At 39.1% G+C, this 23011-nt stretch overlaps 1 protein-coding gene across 11 annotated transcripts in view; it reads right to left on the reverse strand.

Annotated features, from left to right (window-relative positions):
* Window positions 1–702: 702 nt before the first annotated feature.
* The window catches only part of AGFG1 (ArfGAP with FG repeats 1), a 34056-nt gene continuing 11747 nt past the window's right edge, over window positions 703–23011 (reverse strand). For 3 of the 11 annotated variants that reach the window (XM_050307925.1, XM_050307934.1, XM_050307935.1), the window contains exons 3-15: window positions 15417–15532; window positions 14806–14968; window positions 13737–13899; window positions 9197–9316; window positions 8485–8556; window positions 7296–7505; window positions 6284–6467; window positions 5954–6033; window positions 5571–5663; window positions 4139–4186; window positions 2557–2715; window positions 1847–1938; window positions 703–1466 (exon numbers count right to left, since the gene is read on the reverse strand). In XM_050307925.1, coding sequence (XP_050163882.1) covers window positions 1407–1466; window positions 1847–1938; window positions 2557–2715; window positions 4139–4186; window positions 5571–5663; window positions 5954–6033; window positions 6284–6467; window positions 7296–7505; window positions 8485–8556; window positions 9197–9316; window positions 13737–13899; window positions 14806–14968; window positions 15417–15532 — 1560 coding nt within the window. In that variant the 3' untranslated portion in view covers window positions 703–1406. The remainder of the gene's footprint in view (window positions 1467–1846; window positions 1939–2556; window positions 2716–4138; window positions 4187–5570; window positions 5664–5953; window positions 6034–6283; window positions 6468–7295; window positions 7506–8484; window positions 8557–9196; window positions 9317–13736; window positions 13900–14805; window positions 14969–15416; window positions 15533–23011) is intronic. The other 8 variants (XM_050307926.1, XM_050307929.1, XM_050307928.1 and 5 more) reach the window with 8 other exon arrangements.

Raw genomic sequence — 23011 nt, forward strand, 5'->3', positions numbered from 1 at the left:
CCTTATTTATTCCTGTGACATTGAAAGCTGTAAAATTTTTTCTCCAGCTGGTCCAAAACCTTTAAGTTTGCAGTTTATGTACTCGTGATATATTATTTGCTTACTTCCAGTATTACACTTGAAGTTAAGCCAAATCATTTCTGTGTTTAAAACACCATCACCAACTACTCTGATACAATTACATTTTTCTTGAACATTATTACTATTACAGACTAGACAAGCCAGACATTTTTTCCCTGCCTCTACAAATTCCATTCTAGTAAGGTGGGAAATATTCCTGTAAATTTAAAAATGACAAATTTAATATTCCAGAGGAGCTCTTACTAATATATATCAGTTTCTAATAAAAAGTGCTATTACATCTGTGGCACCTTGGCCTGCTGTCACACATTCTGTTCTCATCAACTAGTTACCCAATAATCACAACTAGTTACCCAATAATCAGGTGTCTTTTGCAGCAAACCCTTTCTTGAGTGACTTCCCTCTGCATTGCTTCGATGTCCTTCACTACAGATATTTTATCCAAATAACCCCAGCTCATCCAACACTCTCCTGTTTGACAGATCACTTCACTTGGGCTAGAACAGTCATGTGAAAATTTTAAGCTTAACTCATGCTCTGGATACCTCATCTGTGTACAAGACTGGCAGGATGCACATTTTCACCCAGTAAATGTTGCTGCACAGAAATAATGCTACACAGTTGTTTTTTTCTAATATTTATTTTTTTTCACCTGCAAACTGTAGCAAAACATGATCAGCTTTATTATGCAGACAGGTATCCCTCTAACATTAGAGATTTAGGCATGTATAAATAGAAGAGCTCTTAGGAAAGGAAAACGTTTTGAGAAATGAACAAACCTTCAATTTAACTTCATGACTTCCAATACCAACGGTTAAAATGATGCAGCTCATTCATTCCAAGAGATACAACAGCACCTTAAAGTGGCTGATCTATTCCCCAGTAACATTTTTCACATAACAATGTGTTAAAGTTACAAATACTGATATGCACAAATAGCTATTTTCTAAGAAAAATATGTACAGTACTGCAGCATAATGAACGTGGTATCTGCAATAACTTATTAGCCAATTTTAATATACATGATACCGCTACTTTTCACCTGCCAGTTCACAGGTTCAAGGATGTTACCACAGCCCTCTGTTTTGCACGTTATTACCTGGTGTGTGGGGGGGTCGGTTCTCTCTCTTTTTTGTGTGTGTTGGATTTTTTTTTTTTTCCTTTTTAAAATTTTTTAAAGGTACACAATGCAGGCTTTTATTTTTACTTCTTAAAGACTTCTTTTGTGTTTAAAGCTAATATCAGTGAAACAAGACAACAGTGCAAGAGGCGCAGAGATGTTATGTGACCACATAAGAGTTCTTTTGGGTAAAGTGTCTATAAGGCTATAAGAAAGGATTGGTTGATGGGCTTCCTGTTGGAAATTGTCCTGTTGGTGCACCAGCCTGGGGGGGGAAAAGGACAGAACAAAAATAAGGCAAGTAGTTAAGACTTTTTTTCCATATTGTAAATCATAAATGCAGAATATATCAAAAAAAGAAAATAACCTAAAGGGAAATATTTCTGATTTATATCGCTGTCTATTTTTTGGTGCTTCTCTGAAATTACACCACTGTAAGAACAGAGTATCCAAGTACCTCTGTTTTGGTCTGAACAGATGCCATGTCATCATAACACTGAACTGCAGTTAGCAGAGCCACATGCTGCTTTCCTTTCCTTGAAGGAAGAAAACCCCAATATCTTTGTGTATCTCTAAATTAAGTGTTACAGATTACACTTCTTTGGACACACAGAATTTATTAACGTCATGCAACAACTGACTTACCATAAAAGGGTTACTAGATACTCCAACAGCTGCAACTTGTCCAAAAGGAGTTACTACAGGCTTTGCCTGCCCAAATGCAGCAAAACCTGCTCCTTGGAAAGATAAGTGAAAAGTATTAACTAGTATTAAATTAGTAGTAAACAATCTTCAAAGAGTTCGTTGGTGCAGCTCTCACCCAAATGTAAGTAAGTGGAAACCTGAACTGCAGAATCAGCAGGATTGATCCTACTTAAACATTACCACGAACACAAGCCTAAAAAATGATGACTGAGTTTGGCTGTTTTCAACTGCTTGTAACTAATACATTTCCAATTTCTGCACGTGCACTTTTTTCAATGTTGTTGTATCATATAAATTTAGGGGGGAAATGCTTTCCAGTTTTCTCTTGCCTGTGTTCTGTGAAGTTAGAGAAAGCAATAATGTGTTGCAGACACCCCAAAACAGCCCTTCTTACCTAAAAACCCTTAAAGTCTGGGAATATTTACAGTTTTAGTAAAATTTAGGAAAATTTCATTTTTGTCACTGCACAAATGCACACAGCTAAGTTAGAAAGCTCAACTAGGGAGCCAAACCAGTGTGGGAACCCCTCATTAAAGTTATTACTGAGTTCACGAAGAAATAAACACGCACCCATTATTGCCAACTTACAGACAGATCATTTTCCCTCTGTTTCCCATTCAGACAAGATTATCTAAACCATGCAGACCTACCATTTGGCTGCTGAGCAATAGCAGTCTGTTGAGGGAAAGCTGCCTGGGTTGGGAACGTGGGCTGCTGGAAGTTGCCACTATAACTAGTAGGAAGACAGTAGGTAGCAGGAGTTCCAAATCCTGCAGGCATGCTCAAGGATGCAGTACCAAATGTTGCTGCTGATGGGCAAAATAATAACATTCAATTAGTTGTAAGAAACCACTTTTTCCATGGAACAAATTACTATAACACCATGTTAAAAATCTCCTAATGCAGTCTGCTAACCAAACAAAGTTTGGTTCAACTTTTACAGCCACTGAACTGATTTGTTCACTTGGATCACCACCAACCAGGTGCATAATTTACTTTACCACTTTAAAAATTAATGGAGTAAATTAAAATTTACTAGATCCAGCACATTCAGATACACTTTCTGAAGAGGAAATTATTTTTGGTTCTCTATGTTATCAGATGCTTCCCCACAGATTTTCTGGTTGAAGTCTGCACACACCAGAATCGAGCACGTTCAGGCAGCCTAAGCCCCTCTTTTTCTCCTTCTGAGGAAAGCATGAAAGGATCTCCCTACTTCAAGTTGCACTACAGTAGGTTACAAATCACTTAAAAAAACAACAAAACACAAAAATAAACAAATCAAAGGGATACATGCATCTCCTTTCTTCATCCCATCCTTAACAGCACTTTAAAGGAAATTCTCACCATGCACATTATTTGCACACAAAGCTCCTATTGCAAGCCCTCTTCCTGCTGAGGTAGGACTTAAAACAACAAAAAAAACTCAAAACTTTTCATCTGATTCTCTGCTGAGCATTTCAAGTAAACAACACACAGCGCACAGGCATTTCCACGTGCCTTCAGCAAACAAACAGGAGCACATCAGGTGCAAAAGCGTTAATAACAAAACCATTATTCAGTCTTTTGGGAGTTATTCTTGAAAGGAGAAGTGGTATAGAAGGATTTTTGGTACAAACACAGACACCAGGTGTTCTATGCTAGTTAGACAGGACTTCTCTTTTGAAGCGTTACAAGTTAGATTTTATGCAAGCTCAACTGTTTAAAAAAAGTTATTAAAATTAATGTAATGGATAGAGCTTAATTATCAGTTGAAAAAATTACCCCAAAAGTATTCAAGGGCAAGGACATTTTACATACATAAACTGTTGACAGAGTGCACACAAAACTGATGTACTAACACTGTTCTGGAGTTACAGTGAGCAGAGGAGCTACTCAACAGGCAAACTTGCTAAAAACAGCAAACAAAAGCACAACAAAAGGAGCAGTGACTTGGGATATCCCAAAAGGCATCAAACTCTTGTTGGCAGAAACTTCAAGAGTCGCTCTTTAGCATCGTATTGTGACCATGGAGGAGATCAATAATGGTTTTGTTTTGGTTTCTCAACAGGTTGTCTCAGGTATGCTCTTCTCTCCCCTTGCCCAGTTTGCCAAATACCCACAACCCACTCCCTTTTAGAAAAACAAAGTCTTCCAAAATTCTTTGTGCAGAGAACCAGATAGCTATCAAGAAGCTTTTACAAGCAAGAACAATGAGCCACAAGAAACTTGATACCAAATGTGGCCACCTACCAAAATGAGCCTGAGGAAATATGTGAGAGTGCATTGCTCCCGAGAGGCCTTATGGAAGCCACAAAGAGACCAGACAATGTCAAATCATTTATACACTCTGGAACATTCATTTCTTAGTTATAAATATAGAGGTAAATACATGTATATGCACCAAACAATTCATCCATACCAGCAATAGATTAAGGTGAAAGAGCCATTAGAAATAAAACACTACAAAACAGATCTCCCATGTAATAAATAGCAGAAGTTCATGCAGCAAGAGGACATAAAAGGACAAGTTACAAGTTGACACTTCACACCTCCCTTATAACCATTATCTTTGTCACCCAGTTCATAACATCAGGACAGCTGCCAAAGGGTTGGAACCTCAGCAAGCCAAGGACAGCAGTTTAGAAGATGGAAGGATAAGAGTTGCAGTTTTCAAAGAAATGTATCTAAAGAGGCTACAAATTCTTAGCGATGATCCAAAATGGCACAGTTAGGAACGAGATTAAAGTAAGGGGAAAGATATTTTGGGCATTAAATATCTGAACAAGTTCAGTCGCATAATATCTCAAGAGTGACTGAAAACAGAATTAATATTAGCAGGGGACATGAATTTATCAATTCAGTTTTAACTCAGCCTGATCAGTTTAATTCACCCTACCTAAATCACCGAGTAAACCACAACTCAATGTCAAAATGCACACATCAGCAGATTTAAATCTTTGGAAGTCCAGCTACTAGATGAAAGTGTCAAAATTTAGCAGTGACTCTGGAGCAGAAAAGCAGAATAACCTAGCAGCCATCTAAATCCAAGTTCAATGTTTTAAAGAAGTAAGTACAAGTTTGCTTTTTTTAAAAAGTTATTTAGTTTTGCCTATGGAATTAGGATTCTTCAAAATTCTCCCCTGGAAAATTAATATAAATGAGTGTAAAGATCGAACATACACTTTACAAAAGAGAACACCAATGTACTGAGTAAGTGGACTGGTGAGGAGTTAACAGCCCAAGAGCCTTCTCTTCCCTGGTTCCAGCTCTTCAAACTCTTTGGTTTTGAGAGCTTTCAGCACTTTGAAATAAAGAAATTAATTTTAAAAAGGAGTTTACCATGCTGGCTGCAGGGCTGTCAAGATCCCTGATTTCAGGGCAACCTGCTATAAAGCACGCTTCAAATCCAAGGTTACAGTCTTGGAAAGTACCCAACTGGTAAAATACAAACTACAAACAGGCAGAGCTCAAACACATCATTTTGACATTTTTCATGGCCACCATCTGAAATCCTACAATTGGGCCCTGACATTGAACAAACACATAACATGTCAAGTAGACTAGAGACAGAAATACAGAAAATAATTAAGAAACAAATCACACAGTTAAAGGAAAAAAAAAAAATAATCGCTGCAATTCTTGAAAGATACATTCTCAAACATCTAATGGCTTTTTTCCTAACCTGTTGCTCCTCGGCTATTGGTCTGGAATGGATTTGTTGAAGGTGCCACTGGGGCAACTCGGGCAGCTACAAATGGATTTGTGGAAGGTGTTGCTGAAAGATTAAAAACACTTTATTAGATAAGTGTTTTAAAGATCATCAGCCAATCTGACTCACATTAAGTTTATACAGCTTTTATACAAAGATATGTAAATAGCTAACATTATATGAAATATCAGGCATTTATAATGAAATGCATTTCAAATTAAGTGTTTTAACACTAGTACTTTTTGACATCCTTTAGTAACTTCAGTGTTAGTAGTGTCAAAGTACAGCACTATCAACTAAAAATCAGCAGGTTGGTTGCTTCCAGTCCACAAAGGGTGTCAGTAACACTTAAATACCTCCAAACGGAGCAGGCACACTCGAAGATGCAGGCTGTGTCTGTGCAGTGGCAGCCACAGGTACTGTTCCAAAAGCATTGCTGGAAAGAATTTACACAATTCCTTCAGTGAAGTCAGAACTGCTTGTTTAACAATTAAACACAATTTACAATTATTGCTGGCATGCAGAAGGAAGGGGATGAATGGTTCTGTGCAGTTTGCAGACTGCAACACACCTCACTGATGCCAGGAAAGGAGCCCCTGATGTCAGGGCCAAAGACTCTCACTACTGCTGAGCAATGAAAGCTCATCTCCACCTACAGCAGGAGAAGGAATACTGAGCATACGTACCTGCTGACATCACTGGTGGAAGTGTAGGCGTTACTGGAGGTGGCTGTGGAGCTGAACACGCTGTCCAGCTCCGCCAGAGCCGCGTACTTGTCTGAAGATGCACTTGACTGGTTTGGGGCTGACAACGCGGGACCTGCTGATGCCGACACCACCGTGCTGAAACCACTCCCTTGCTCACCCCCACCTAGAAACAAGCAAACCAACCAGATTCAAAGCAATGAAGATGGTTTCACTTTCTGTCCTGCTGACAGAACCAAATGAAAGTCTACAGACACTTTCAGACTTAAAAATTAGATGTGCACTAAGGCACACAAGAAAAAGTGTTTAACAAGCCACTGGCAGCTGTTAGCAAAATGTCATGCTTCTATAGATATTCTGCAGCTCCAAGGATCCTCTTGTTTCCCTGGAAAAATAATCCATCATCCTGAACTAGAAAATATAACCACAAACCTATCCTCAAATAGTCCATTTCAGAACAAAGCTCTACAGTACAAATTCCACCATTTGAGAAGAACTACATTTGAGTAGTAGAATAAGTAGCTGCTTCTCCTTAACTTAAAACCAACTCAATTCAAGTATCACTGCTATTATTTTATAAACAAACTGAAGCGCAATCTTTTTGTGGCAGAGAGGTAGGAAAGCTCCTCTGGCAGCTCTCTGCAACAACTTCAGCTCTCCATTCAAGAGCCTCCACTACAGGTTTTAGTACAAATATAAATTTTGCTTGTTTGTTTTCATTACTGCAGTAATGACAGTTCAGATATTTCAATTTAGAATTCTTCATCTTGATGGGAAGTAGATTTCTAAAATGCAGTCATGATAACATCCTTTTGGAAAGATGTCAGCCTTAAAGCTTACATCTTACACTTTAAGGGCCCACTGACATGAAATTCTACTGATCACTTAGAGAAAGGGTAGTTTGAAATACAGTTACTATTTTGACAAGCACAGCCATCCTCAGGGTAACTACACACATACAGAATAAGCATGTCAAAGAAATGAAGTTTAATACCTTGCCCTGCACTGAAGATATTATCTAAATTAGCAAGAGCTGCGTATTTGTCAGCTGACTGGAGGTTCAGTTTATTCACTGCAGCTTTACCGGCTGCAGTTGCTGTGGCGTTGCTCTGAGAAGCATTGAAGGCTCCAAAATCGGCACTGGAGGATTTGGGGAAGTTATCAAAGTGAGCAAAGTTAGCATTCACTGATCCAGCACTTCCACCTGTAACAAATTAAGTTAAAGATGATCAATACTCCAAAATTAGAGACAGTTTCTCCACCTGTAACTGATGGCACATTAACCCCCACCCCCTTCGTGGTTTCATGAGGCAACATGTTTCCCCACCCCATCCCACACACTTAAGACTCTTTCCCATTTCCTTCAAAGTTCACTGGGTCATCAGAAAAAAAACCCATTTTCTAATATATTTTTTGGTCTGCAGATCAGGGACAAAACCCCCCAAACTTCAACAGCTTCAATCACAGTCGTAATTTGATGTTGAAAACTATATGCTGTTTCTTAGCTGTTAAAAAGTAATTTCAACAAGATTTTACTAGAAAAGCAAAAGTACTTGTCTTGATCTTTAATATTCAAAATCCAGAAGCTTCATTTTCCTGCCATGTGTGGCTAAGGAATAGCTACCATTTGTATTTACTTAAGGGTTCAATGCTTAACCACGTTAATGCTAATCATTGTCAGCAGTCAAATGTCAGTCAGCCTCCTAAGCAAAAACCAGTGCCTAGAAGTCTAAGAGTAGTATGGTTTCATGCCAAGGTTTAGATGGTTTGGTTCTCTGTTCTCCAGAGTTTTAGACCACATCCAATCAGGAAAGAGGGGATGGGGAAGACACACTTTTATACCAAGTCTCCACTGACATCAGATGCATAAATCAATTTTAGAAATCTGATAAGGGTCCGCACAACTGAACTTCAAATCAATTATGAAACCATGAGCTTCCACCTCTTCGGTGTCCAGACAATTTAATCTAGGCAGGTCATGTACTTAAATTTATGTTGAGCTGTTCCATTAAGTGTGCCACGTTTTACAACATTTGGTTGATGATTGCACTCGTAATACAGAACACATGACTTTCTAATAGCATAATCAACAAGTTACAACAGATGCAACAGTAGGAATGGAAGGGCTACACTACAATGGCATAAAATGAAGCAAGCTGAGTTTTCCACTGCGTGGAACTTACTGTGTACAGCCTGGAGAGGAAAAGCTGAAGTAAATTCACCAAAACTGCAGCTAGATGAAAGCGTTCTGAACGCTGGACAGCCAGAAATTGTGTGTGGGTTAAAGTTAACATAAGAAGGGAGAAAGAAAATTTGGAAAAAAAAGTTTAAAACAACACCACACTCAAAAGAAAAACAAAAAAAAAAGGAAAAGAAAGTCAGTCAGCCAAAGATCTAGACAAACAGCAAGTGTAAGCTCAAGCAGAAGTCCTAAAGCATGATCAAATTAAAGGAAAGCAAAATAAATCTTAGCAATAGGCTCTACACATGAAGTCAAAGATACTGAAGTGTGTGTATATGCTACACATACACAGAGACACACACTTTTTTTGGTACTGTGGTGTGCTTTTGGGTCTACTGAAACAGAAGATAAAGAGTCAATTCAACACTCATCAAAAGCAGTATGGTTTACTCTTTGCATGGTTATTTCAGGTGTAGAGCTAACAAACACACAGTGCCATAAATCAGACTTATGAGTAGCACTAGGGGAAAAAAAAAAACCAAAAAAAAATCAACACCAAACAGAAGGAATTCATTTTGAGTTTCCCCAGAGCTTCAGATGGCTTGATCGCATTAAAGCAGGCAGATGCAAGAAAAACTCAACTTCAATACCTTCCGACATAAAGGTAAGGATTATTTCAATTAAGTATTAATCAAAAGTGCTAGGAGTTCTACCTGTGTTTTGGGGCTGAAAAGGAGACTGACTTGCTGTGGGGAAACCTCCAAAATTACTCGAGCCATTAGACTGTCCAAATGCATCAAAGTTTGCAAAACCTGCATTTGCAGAGTTCTGCGCTGTAAATCGCAAAGGAACAAAACATGTTAATGGATATGGGAAATCAACACAAAAACAGATGTATTCACTGAACTCATGGTCATGACAGCCTCCAAGGGTTATGTCCTACCGTGCACTTGTTTTTTCACATGAAAAAAAATTACATATGTTTCTCTGCAATTCAAAGTTGTCTTTGAACAAGCTTTCCCAAATCACCTTCCCAGAGCTGTACCAGTCAACGCTACTTCTGTCCTCCTCACACATCCTGCTACTCCCAACTGCAGGGCCTGATGAAGTCAACTACAGCTTAACCCAAAAGTGTTTGCAGTGGTGCTGCTCAGGGAAAAACAGCCATAAAGCACAGAATACCAGATATATACCTGTGGATCCCTAACAGGTATCATTCTAAGTGCTGGCTTCCAAAACTAGAATGTTGGCTAAATGAACAAAAATTAGAAGGTGTTCTTGTATCCACTGGCAATTCAAATTCTCCATATACAAAGTGCTTCTTCCTTAGTGTCCTCAGCTGAATTAAGTTTGGCACCACTTGAGTGGTTTTGCCTGGGTTTATAAATTCATCTAACTGGAAAATTCAGTCCTTAAAAAATAAAACCACTAAATTAGAGTACAGAAATATGGAAAATCAATACCAATGTCAGGAAGATAGCATTCATAGAGTGTATCCACAAAATAAAATCCAAGGAAATTTCAAACAGAATTTCAGTTTTCGCCTTCCTTTCGTGCCATACTATAGGAGAAAATAAAAGTTAACACTAATCTAATTTCAAACAGCTGGACATTCAAGCATCTCTAGATTCAACAGGAATTGCATGCCTAACTGACCAGCTCCACAGAAACCCTTCAACTCTATTATAAGCAAGGAGGGAAAAAAATGTTTTTCATCAAATGCAAACCACACCTCTTTATATAGGTAACTGGAGTTACTATCTAAAGAAAGCCCACTAAACACCTTCTGGAATAACAGATGGCAATACATTATATTTTTAGATCAGAATTTGTTTATTCTGGAGGGATTTAAGTATATACAAAAAGAATAAATTATTGCTTAAGTACCATTATTTAGTAGTCAGATATCCCCCCCCACCCTCCTGAGGGGGAGGAGTGAACAGCCAGGCAAGGTCAAAACACCACTGCATCAGAGTTAACAAGGGAAAAAAAAAAGCATCAAAGAGAAAGCAAAATCCTGGCAAAGTTATTTTCACTTTAAAGTGTGCAAGGAGAAAAAGTCGGCACAAACAGGTGAAAAATTCCTTCTATTATCTTATTATCTGTATTGGTCCAAACAGCATTTTGCAGACTCCAACTCCTAATTCCACAGTCTGAGTTGTTTTGGTTTTTAAACCAGTAGCTTTTTAAGAAGAATTAAGAAACCAACTGCAACTTGCTTTAAAATGAAAGTGATGCTTTCATCCTGATCGATTAATTGGACAGATACTGAGAGACTGATGTTTAGTTGACCAAATAGGATTAAGCACATAAATGTCACTCAGAATTATGGCCAAAATATTCCTTTTAACCACTCACACAAACAGAGCAGTATGTCAAGAACCTTAAATGAAGATTGAAAACTGGAGTACATTACAGGATACTTAATTTTACTGCATCAGCTGACACAAACCATGACTGCAAATGGGCCCATGCTCAAACAGCAGAGCTGTAAAAACTTCAGCAGTGTATTCAGATGTTAATCTGGCTTTATTTTATGCTGTGAAGTTTAAACCTATGTAAATGTGGCACAAAGGCAAAGATCAGGTAAGACTCCTACTTTCCTGTACCTGGACAATATGTACACTGGCAATTCCAAAATTCAGTTCTCCATGCAAGAACCTAAGAGCAGTTCTAAGCAAGTTAAGGAACTGCTGCCCCTACAATCTTTGCACAGTTTCTTCTATGAGGTTTGCACCAACTGGTGTGCAATAACGGCATAAAGCACTGCAAAATAAAAACAACAAAAAAACCCTAAAATAAAGTCCTTATATATCCAAAGTTGAAAATAACTCTCTAGAAAATAACTATGTTGTAGTGTTTTATTTCTTCTAGATAAAGCTTCTTCTCCCACGTTGCCTGTGGCAGTTGTGCTGTGCCACTACACCTTTCTGAAATCTTTTATGCAATCTTCTATTCCATTAGTTTATAGAAAATCTACAGAATTTGATCCTTGCTCCTATTACCAGTCTGTAAAGCACAAAGAGTTCTGTACCATCTCCAGAATCTCATCATTTAGCAGAAACTGTGGAACTTTGTAAATTAAATACAGAGAGTAAACATAAGGTCAGCGTGTTTACCCTTTAAGAGGCAATGATGTCCTGAGCCAGCTCAGTACATTAAAAAGCTCTGAGAACAGGAACATATCAAAAGTTGCACTTCCTGCATAATTTTCAAGATTTACACCTCTACTTTAGGGATTACAGCACAAGTTTGTTCATCTTTTCCTATCAGCTGCTGCACTCAGTTTTGCTTTAGTAACAGTAACTTATACTGAGAGATCTTAAGTTTGCTGGTGCTCTTCAGGGATTTCTTTAGTTAACCATAATGTACATAAAGGGAAAATGAAGAGTCCATCCTCCTTTGGGCATAGCTAAACAAGCTCAAAGCAAGAACACCAGACTAGAAACTTTGAGAAAGTAGTGCTGGACTAAGGGCAGGTTCCTCCATCCTCTGCTGCAGTTGTGCAATTACTAACAAAAATCACATGTTGATACAACTCCTTAATGAGCATTTCCAACTCATTTTTGCCAAAGCTGGCAGACTGATCAACCCTCCTCGTGTTCCAAAGGGAAGAATCTGTAACATTTTGTTGTTTATTCATTTGCACTACCCTGCAGTTATTGGACACAAGAACAAGCCTCAGGAGCATTTTACCCAGGCAAGTCAGAAAACACCTCCAGGTAACAGGTCTGCAATGCACATTCAGTTACTGCATGCTCAAAATCAGGTTTCTGTCTGCAAGAAACCCATTTACTAGCCCTGAAACTGCTTTGGATTCTAAAACTTATGGAAAGAAGTCACAGGAAAAAGACTGCAGTGGTTAGTTATTGAAACGGAAAACTAGTCAGTGCATCTGAATATTCCTCTCAACTTTGATTTTCAGCACTTCTTTCAACCAGAAATTAACAGACTCTTTCCTAAGATGATATTTATTCTGGAGCATTCAGATAGCTTTTTATAATTTTAAAAATTACCCTGCAGAGATTTTAGCTGGATTTGGAACGCAGTATTGAAATACTGCTTTAATGGAATTTTCATGTCCTAAAACCTACAAAGAATAAGTAAGTGTACATAAATAATCATCTGCAAGAAGTTTGGAAAGAAGAAGTTATTAGAAAGAATTAACTATCTGCAGTCTATTGGCCAGTCAGCACAAGTTCTCCTAGCTAAACATACCTCCAAAAACATGGTTAACATAAAACCTATTGGAAGGACTTTACAAAATACACAGAATAAAAACTGCTGTTGCAGTGTTCCTGAATTCAACCAGTTATTTCACAACATTTGGTGTTGGAAGTTAACTCTGACAAATCCTTGGTATTTTGCTCAGTTCCTCAGATGTGAATCTCAGGTCCCCTCCACACTTTCTCTTGGGTTGTCTCCGTTTCAGGACTGATTTACAAGAAATATCTCTTATTCTTGGTGGCTTAGCAGCATCACAGTTCTTCTCAGAAAAACTGGATGAAAAGCCCTTTCAGAGCAGGCAGGCAAAGGTACTTTCCCACAATTACAATGCAAGTTAGCAACAACAAACTTCAGTGACCACAGAACCAACTTTTTCTTTAGGACAGACTTCTCCGCCTCTAGATCTTTGGCTGAAAAAAAACCCCGAGGGCTCAATATATTTTACTGAAGTCATTCTCCAAGAATTCAAGGCCTCCTCAGTCAATACATAAGCTCAAGGCTTATTTATTCTTCCTGAAACTACAGAATACTGTCCACATGGGTAGTACTCAGTTTTCAAACAGACATACACACAAAAGAGGAGCTCACTAAACTGAAGAAGCCTTTGTTTTTCTGCTGACAAACTAGCAGATATTATCAATGCATCTGAACTCCATTCAAGTCTCTCTATCTGCTTGTTTTCCACAAATGCTCTTCCTAATAATTTTCAGAAAGAAAACTGAAGGTCTAATATCACCTTCTCCCGACATTTTGTTACTCATCCTCTCACTCTCTCCCCCAAAGAAGTTGAAGTTTCGTAGTAGGTAGAAACAGTCTAATCATACATACCCTAGAAAATAGCTATAGCAACTCCCACTTCAAAAAGCAGAATTGTCATTGTCTCTTCAGTCTTTCTTTATAAAGACTTAAATCTTGAGCAATTAAGGCACAGTGATCACATACACCTCATCAAGTTTAGTCTAGAGTCATCAAAATTAAAGCTACATTTTATAGATTTAAAAGGGATACACTGGTCCCAACACCTACCTGTATGACTGTTGAAGTGTGCAAAATTAGCAAAATTCGCTGTTGACTGAGCAGTTGACTGAGGAGGAGCAGCAGCAAAGATATCTGAGCCAAGGTCACTGAGGAGGTCAAATTGTTTCTTTTCTTGTTGCTGCTGTCCTTGAGATCGAACTACAACAGGAGACTACAAACAACACTCCAATTAGCTGCTAGGAAAAGCTGCTATTTCACCAGACTGACACTTGCAAAATATTAGAACAAGCTAAGCATATTTCTTTAACATGACATTTACTCCTGACGTTTAGGATGCTCTGTACAGCACAGACCCTTCTCCTACAGTAGGAGGACTATTTATGTTACTACTGTGGCTTTTAAAGGAACTCTGCAGCACATTTCCATGGTTTAATAGGGCCTAGAAGAACAAAGTAGCAATACATTGGCAGCTTCAGAATTATATATTTTAAGCCACTAATAATGTACAAATACAAGCAATAAAACTTAAATTTAGTAAGATGAAAAATAGTTATTCACTACATTCTGAAAAAAATCTTTACAATTCAGTACAGGGAGAGAAACATTGACAAATTTCACAGGCAGGTTTCAAGTCGCAAATTTCTACTGTCTGAGTCTCAAAAGATCCATTCAGGAGTTGCTTGTACCCTGAAGGCAGATTTCAAAAAAAAAAAAAACTTGTCTTCCCTCCAAAAATCAAAGTACTTAGTGTTGTTTGGCTTTACATAAAAGCATACTGAAAGCATCCCTGAAAACCACCTGATAAGCCAGTTTCAAATGCACAGGAAGTAATAATAAGCATGGCATGCTTTCACCCATATATTCATTACTAATCTCTTGGTTAATGGTATCAGTCCTTTTATTGTTTGCAATTAAAAGGAAACATGAAAATATATCACAATTTGCTTCAAAGTTTAGAGCTACTTAAACAAAAGACATCATAATTACACTCATCACACCAGAAGCCTATGCTTACTGAAAATAACCATTCATATGGATCATAACAGTTGCTATTCCAAGAATTTTTGTGCCACTAAGAGAGGAGAAAGCAGTCCAGAACAGCTTTGTCGTGACTCACCTGGCTGGGTGTGCCCTTGTTTAAGTGCAGTGCGGGTGCAGCTTCTCCCAGGAGAGATTTGAGAGGCTTCACCTCGGGTGTGCTGCTTGTGCTACTGGCAGAGGACCCCGAGATGGACGCGTGGACCGACGCCACCACCTTGGCTTGCTCTGGAGGAACATACCTGCAACCCAAGGAGAGCAACAGTTCTTAAACCCTGATCCTGCTAGGGATTCTATCAGTAGTTTGCAAAATAGCAGTTATTTAAATATGCCAGACAGTTCTTTAAAAATGGACTCGAATATAAAATTGGTATTTTTAGCACTTATTAAGTACAAACAACGCGTGTCTTTCCCATCCTAATAAAAGTCTGCAAAATTGTTACTTTACATGTTGTTGACATCCCCTTAAGCCATTTCTATTCCATCAGTAGGAACACTGAGAAACGTTTTTAGCTTGTCTTCTCTGCTTCCTGTAGAAGCTCTGCATGAAGTTCAGAAATCATTTACTTTACAGAGCTGTGCAACCCAGTCTGAAGAGCCCACAAAAAAGCACACTCAAAAATGAGAAGAAACAGTCCATCTTCCCTTCTCATCACAGAGGCAATCTTTATAATTGTAAAGGTATCTTACCATCTTTTCTTTTCATATTTTTCCTGTAGAAATTCCTTTACTTTCTGTGGATCCCTGAAGTCTGGAATTGCTGATGACCTATCATCAAACAGGCCTAGCCAAATCTGTTTGCACACCTTAATAAAAAAAAAAACAAACACAACAACACAGATCGATCAGAGAAAATACCTTAATTAAAAATCTATTTAGGATGACTATTGTTAATCCATTAAACCATTAAAAACTGTGTGGCTGGGAAGGGACCCACAAGGATCACAGAGTCCAACCCTTAGCCCTACAAAGGACCATCCCCAAGAGTCACACCATGTGCCTGAGAGGATCATCCCAGTGCTTCCTGAACTCTGGCAGGATGGGTGCTGTCATATTCCAGAGCTGGTTTCACAACTGACTGGTGCACCATGTACTTGTCTAAATACTTAAAGTTGAAAGACCATCTGTCACTGCAGGGCAAGCAAATCCCAGCATCCAATTTCACCACCCAACACTGCTTTTACAAAGTATCTGTAGAATGTACTCATGGAATGCAAAGCACCTGATTTCTGTTTGTGATCTTTAAGACTCTTCTCCCTTCACCTAATTCCATGTGTTCCCTTTACCTGCACTTCAGGGTTTAAACTGTTTCAACGGATTCCATATGCCCTAAGACCCAGATGGTAGATTTTAAAGGATCTGAGGTTTAGTATTTATACTTAAAATTACTATTTGAGTACAGGAACTCTTTGTTACCGTGATGCAGTTTCTACAATATCACATACATTGAGGAGAGAAGGGGTAAAAATACTATTGCTCTGCTTCAACTTTCTAATTGTAGTTGTGAGTGATAAAAGTTGAACCACTTGCAAAATTCTCAGTACATTCAAACTTCAATTCCTGACAAAAAAAAACAAAAGGAAAGGTGTTCTCAAAACTAAAGAAGACGTAGGAGTTTTAACTTGAAATGTTATAAGCACTTCAGACCATTGTACAAGTTACCTTAATATGCACTCAAATGGTAACACCAAACATTAGCTACCCTCAAAAAATCAGAGTGCCACTTCAGAACAGGCTTCTTCCAGAGAAGCAGAGTCAAAAAAGCTTTGTTTTTATGATGCACACACTTTCCACCCACACCCTTTCTGAAATAGTCCTGACCACCCCTCTTACATACTTTCCTCAAACATGTCCTCTATCCCTGCGAGTGTCACGTTTTCAACATTGTCCCCAGTGACCTTCAGGAGAAGCACGTGCTCTACCAAACAAGAGCTGCATAAACAGACTGCTCTGAAAGTTGGCAAATCTGTGTAGAAGCTGTGACACTTCCACTTCATCATCTTCCCCAACCAGGCTTTTTCTTCTTTACCTGGCCAGGGAGCTCCAGTTGTCAAAAGTCATAAATCTTAGAGGTCATTTCAAAGATTGCTCAGGATTAGAGAGATTAGACAGACATCATAACTATGTATTTCATACTTGACGTCTCAGTTTTATATAGCCTGACTCCATGTCCAACACTCCACAGTCCTTATTATCATCTACTGGACAGAGACAAACAAAAAGACCTAATGATCAAAAGATAGCTCTACATTTGCTACTCATCTAAAAATAAGGTCAGTAGTTCCACCCTCAAATAAACTCAGCTATTCTACATTCATTTGGCAATTGTATTCCACAAAAGGGTTAAGTTCAGTGCATTGATTTTTCTCAAAATTAAGCACTCATTTGCAGCATGATAATAGATAAAATGAAACTTAATTTATCTGTTCAATACTTCTTCATGCAAACTTAAAAAGATATAAACTTAGTCAAAAAAGTCACAAGTCTGTTCTAAAATAAAAGCCAATAGCATGAATCACTGTTTTAATAGTACTAATTTCTCACATGAGCACGACTTTTTGCTGACAAAATGTATCAAGTCGGGATATTTCAGTGTACAGGTTTAAACCTGCAGTGGATTGTCTGAGGTGGGCCAGCAATAGTATTTCCATACTTAGATTGGTGAGTATAACTATACAAGTAGCAGTCATATGATTGCTGGGAGGAAGAGAAGCCCTGCCTGTGGCTATTTACAGAATCTCAAGCAGCAGGAGTTGGTGGTGTCCAAATCTACACAGTCCCCTCCCAACCTCCTTTTCAGTATTGGGAGGATCATCAGGAAACACAGAAGAAAAGAGAAAGTGCTCAATTTTGGACAAGTGTCACAACAGCCCCTGATCTCACAGCCAGCACAGTGACACCTGGGGCTGTACCACGATAATCCATCTGCATCCAGCCCGAGATGGGCTGGCAAAAGGAAAAGGAGGTCCTCATCCCCACCCATGTCAGGCCACTCAATTACTCCTTCTACTGCCACCCAAAACGAGTCAGATCAAAGAAACTCATCACAATTACCATGTCAGTAGCACCACTGAAACCTGCAAGAGATCAGCTCACAGCAACAGTCAAACCACAACCCAGTCATCGACCTTCCTCCTGCTCTGCTGCTTCACCTTCACCCTGCAGTGCCTGAGCGTTTGGAGGAGGACAAGGAAAACCGTCAGGCTTGAGCAACCCTGACCATTACAGGTGAATTCTAAGAGAATTCTAATCAGAAAACGAGGCCCTGTGTGACTTGAGCTCGTTCTCAGCCATGGAGCTGTAGTAGATAACAGCTCTATGAATATGCAAACAGGGACGGAGGAGGACTGTGCTGAACACCTGTTAGCTTAAAATGATGCAAGCTTCTTAAAGGCATCTGCTCTTGCACTGCAACTTCTGCAAACCTTCAAAAAAAGCAGGCTTCCAAAAGGGCTTCCTGGAGCAACTAATTCCTTCTTAGTACCTAACCACAAAAAGTAGTAACAACTAAAATATGCCTTAAAGTCGCTACAGTAATTTACTTAAACAGCCTGCCAGGCTCTCTTTATTGTTTCTCAGTTTTACTGATGGGCAACACACAAACACCAAGCAGAAGAACCTCCTTAGTCTCACATGCTTCAGCAAGAAGTTGTCAGTGTAACAAAGTTTGACAGCAGGAGCCATACAAACACAGAACAAAAGATTTACTTTATCACACCAGAGATGCAAATTAATTATCATGTGAGTTTCTTTACATAAGCAGTTATCAGAGAAAGTAGAATTGCTTAAAAGGATTAAATATGGACAAGTCTTAGAAGCCAAAAGCAGAACACCACAGCGGATGAGAGCAGTTTGGATTTAGATAGTGATGAAAATGAACCATAAAACTGTGAGTGGGTATACACCCTGAGCAGAATACAAAGGGTAAATCACATGCTCAGAAGGGCATTTTGTACAATGCTTCTGCCAAAAACCAGCGGGTTTGTCTTCCTACTTCATCCTCGATGACTTTACCTATTCTAACTTACATGGTTCTGACTTGAGTCCTTAAAAAGCCAAATTTTATAAAGCTTTAATATCACACAAGAAACCATCAGAAGGGATGGTTTTGTCCCTTTCTGTATGAAGTACCACACAATGCTTTCAACATCAGCAGCCGTTCCAAGCCCGCATTCAGAGCACAATGAAAGGCTCGTTGTCCTGCCCTGTTTGCTGGTGACCTGTGTGCTCTTTCCAGCTACACTTCTGTTACCATCATCTGACTTGACAGGGATCCACAACACTGCATTGATTATGCTTCAAGGGAACCACAAAACACAATTTTCAGCCATCTACAAAAACACAAGTGGCAGTGCTGTGCAGTGCCACGGGATGAAATCAAAATTGAAAAATAAAATTTAAAAAACTGTTGGTTAGAGAACTCATATTATCATGTGATTGTGGGGGGTTTTAATGGTTATCTTTCCATAGTCATTTTAAAATAAGTCACTAACAGTCCTGAATCTTGTGCAAAGAAAAAAGTTTGCTGTGAGAAATTTCTATATTTGCTGAGTATTTTTATGGATCAGGTCATCACATATTTTTATTTCAAAGCTATTTAAATGTAACTCTCATGATAAAGATCAAGGAAATTTATGCCATACAACTTGCTGTTTTTATGGTGGGGAATGATCACTCAGCATTTATATATTTGGTAACATTGATTACTCCCCACTAATTCACCATCTGAATTTGACAGATACTAAGAGATTAACTATGAAATACAGAAAAATCAGATTGGCAACCTTAGTTGAACTTCAGTTCTGTGTTCTGTCCAGCCCTAGAGCTGCCCCAGGGAGGACACTGAACAAACCAGCACATTTACACACAGCATGTGCTGAGTCTTGCAGGACATGAGAGCAGGAAGAGCAAAAAGGCAGTAAAGGAAATGTAAATCTGTACAAACCCAAGCTGTAAGCAGCCAGTTGATCTACTAAACACAGTTTTCTTCTTAGTTTTTTAATACAAACTATTTGAGGGGAAAAAAAAAGCACTGAAGTAATTGTTCTCAATTTTTGCTTATTTTGAAAATTCATGCCTTGAGAAATTTGAATTCGATCTCCCAAAGAGCATGTTTTCCAAACCACCTCTCTAGCTACTCCATGTATAAATCAAACTTGCAGAGCTCATTCAGAAAATGCTGCTGCCCAAGTTCCATGATACATCTCAAGCTTCATTTTAACAGAATTACTCATTCCTTTGCTTTTACAGATAATACAGGAAGCATCGTGCCAACTCACCCCACAGTTACACAACACCACTGTTAAGGTATTGGGCCTAAAAATTCTCTGGCTTTCTGAAATCCTTCTTCATTGCACCATCTCCCTGGGGACCCTCTGGTTCAGCCATTTAATATTAATATTGTTCTTTCTGCCACAGCAGTACAAATAAGCCTCTCCTCAAAAGCTCTGCTCATTCACCAAAAGCTCTGCTCGACTCTTTCTTTTGATAACCAAAGCTCTATCAAACAAAATGCTCTGCTTAGAGAAGAAGAGCCTGACAAGCTGGAGCCAAGAGTAAACATTCAAGTTATGTGGAAGCCCCTAGAAACAGTGGAACATATCCAACAATCCATAACCATTGTCCACTGTCCCTGAAAAGTATAATTAGTCCATGTCCCACTGGTTCACCAGTGCAGCAGGGGAAAAAAGGGACAGCATTGAAGTCGGAATGATTAAGCATATGCAGCATTTGAGAGTCTACTTTTGTTGACAGAAGCAATACTCTGAATTTTCGTCCCTCCTGCACTGTGAGGGCTGCAAAGGAACAAGACAAAGCAAAGTTTCATCTTGTCAGGTGTAAGCAGATAACAAGATTCAGCAGTTGTCTTCAGGAAATGTAACAGTTCATGAGAATCCCCTTACAACCACTTTGGGAAGAACAGCACCTGTCTTCTGCCAACAAGTTCCAGTCCTGCAAGGGATGTCATTAGACACTTGGCAACTGGATACTGGGACATTCAGAATTAGATCAGTAAGTACAGCGTGAAGTAAAGAGGGAAAGAGAATCACATCCAGCTTCAACCTACTCACCCTGACCTAGATAAAAACCCAGGAGGTAGCAAGGCAGAAACTGTGGGTTACCCTAACTTAAATATATCATCGAAAGGAGAAATTGGGCCAAGTGCACAGTGTATGTTATAATAAAGTCTTTACCTATATTTCTCTTCATGCCATTGGTTTCCCTGATGTGCATTCCACAGCTATTCCATTTGACATAGAAACTGTTTTTTTCCTAGAGTCATTAGATTCACCCATCTTATTTTCCATGCATTATTTACATTTGTAGTCCTACAGTTTGGGGAATTACCCTTGTTTTCAGCTTTGACAGAAAGGAGCAAAGTGCACATCCCACTCAGTGCACATCTGTGTACACCACAAAACAAAGTTGACCAGAAAGGTTTCTGGTTTAAACCCCAGCCTCCAGTAACATTTCAAGCTTTCAGGAGTTCTACACAGGGCTCAGAGTCTAAGAGAAAAATACATGTACCTGTTTTCCACAAAACTTTAGCTTTTCTTTTGCTTTTAGGTTTATTGACATGTTTCAGGGGTTTTTTTCCGTGTGTTTTTACAGAGCTGGCCAAGTGGGGAAGGACAGGCACACCAAAAACTTGCTAATAAAGAACAGAATTGACAACACCCATCAAATTTTGGAGAAACACAGGATCTGAGATTCCAGTGCTACATATCTGAACTACCAAACAACACTTCCCCACTAATAGTCCTAACTATTTCACTGATACAGATCTCCAGGGGGTGTGGGAAGGCGGATATGGGAGAGACAAAGGCCTCCTGCTTACACAACACAAGGAGCCACCACACTTTAGAAACTCCTGCTAGCACAGTTGTGCTAGTTAGGAACAACAAAAATTCAGTTAAGCCAGCAAAATTAAAGTTCTTGCTCATGAAGCCTCCTCCTCTTGTATGCAGTGAGGGCAGCAAGGCAAGGAAAAGCCCCAACAGGACAGGTACTTCTGCCAGTAGAAGCTGCACTTCAACCAGGAAAAGCAAACTCCTTGACCTACAACACTTGTTGAGACCCAGACACACCACTGGCATAGGAAGATTACACGTGTCAGTCTAGTTTTAAAAGCTCTAATGAGATATTACCTTTCAGGAGGCTGGTAAATGACAAATTAGATTTCTCCTTCTCCCCCTCCCTGCCAATAATATACCCTCAGTTTTGCACCAAATGCAATGCTGACAGTGCAAAGAGCTGCAAATCACCACACAACAAAACTATGTTCCAAAACATAACACTCACCCCACAGGAAGAAACAGATTCAGAAACAGTTTCCTTAATGTAAGCAAGTTATAGCTTTGCTTAGTAATTCTGCACTTCTGATGTCAATATTATTCATTAATCTCTGTAGGTTAAGAGAATTTTATACTGCCAGCATACTGATTTCAAAGGCAGTTTGGGTCCAGAAGTTGTAGCTGTTTCATAAGCAGAGTCAAGGCAGTAAATCCTGCTAACAAAGACATTGTTCCACACACAATCAGCTCATGGATCTCTATATCGTATTAGCAGAACCAGGAACGTCCTACAAGGACACCTGACTGCACAGCTCGTGCTGTCAGGACTCAGCAGCTCCAGATTAATATTGCTCTTTCCACTCCTGGGTTATTAGGCCATATTCCATAGTGAGGAGAGTCTAGGAAAAAGTTCTGGTCAGGCCTAAGGGCAGCTCTGAACCAGCTTCTGAAGAATGCAGCAACTTACACCTTGCAACCTCAGGTGCTATTGAGAGTCAGGAAGATTGGCCCCAAAACAGAATTAAGCACTGTTAAGATAACCCCAAGCAGCTGAGCATACCAGCATCTCATTTCACTCACTAGCTCAGGTAAACACCGTCCTTTCCCCCAGAGGAACACAGATTTTTTAAAATACAAGACCATCAAAGTCTTTTTCTTTGACCATATGCATATTAGAATAGGTTACTTGGAAAGGCTATAAAACCCCTGTCATTTTTCAAAAGTGCAGGAGAAAAATTAAACTGTGCAACTGGTTTTCCTCATAATACCATTTTTCAGCTTCAGGGAGAAGTTTCTGAATAAATATTCACAGCTATAATGGCAACATGAGATTAGCACCACCTCCACTTTCTGCAAACAGCAAGTTTACTTCCTACTACCATTGCACAATCAATTCAGAGGCCTAATCAACCCTGGCATCATTTGAGTGTGAGTATTCACACACCAGCATGTCCACACCACACTCTCCTCATTATTCCTAACATGAATATG

The sequence above is a fragment of the Myiozetetes cayanensis genome, unplaced genomic scaffold, assembly GCF_022539395.1.
Source record: "Myiozetetes cayanensis isolate MyiCay16 unplaced genomic scaffold, myiCay2020 scf13, whole genome shotgun sequence".
In the NCBI taxonomy this organism is placed as follows: domain Eukaryota; kingdom Metazoa; phylum Chordata; class Aves; order Passeriformes; family Tyrannidae; genus Myiozetetes; species Myiozetetes cayanensis.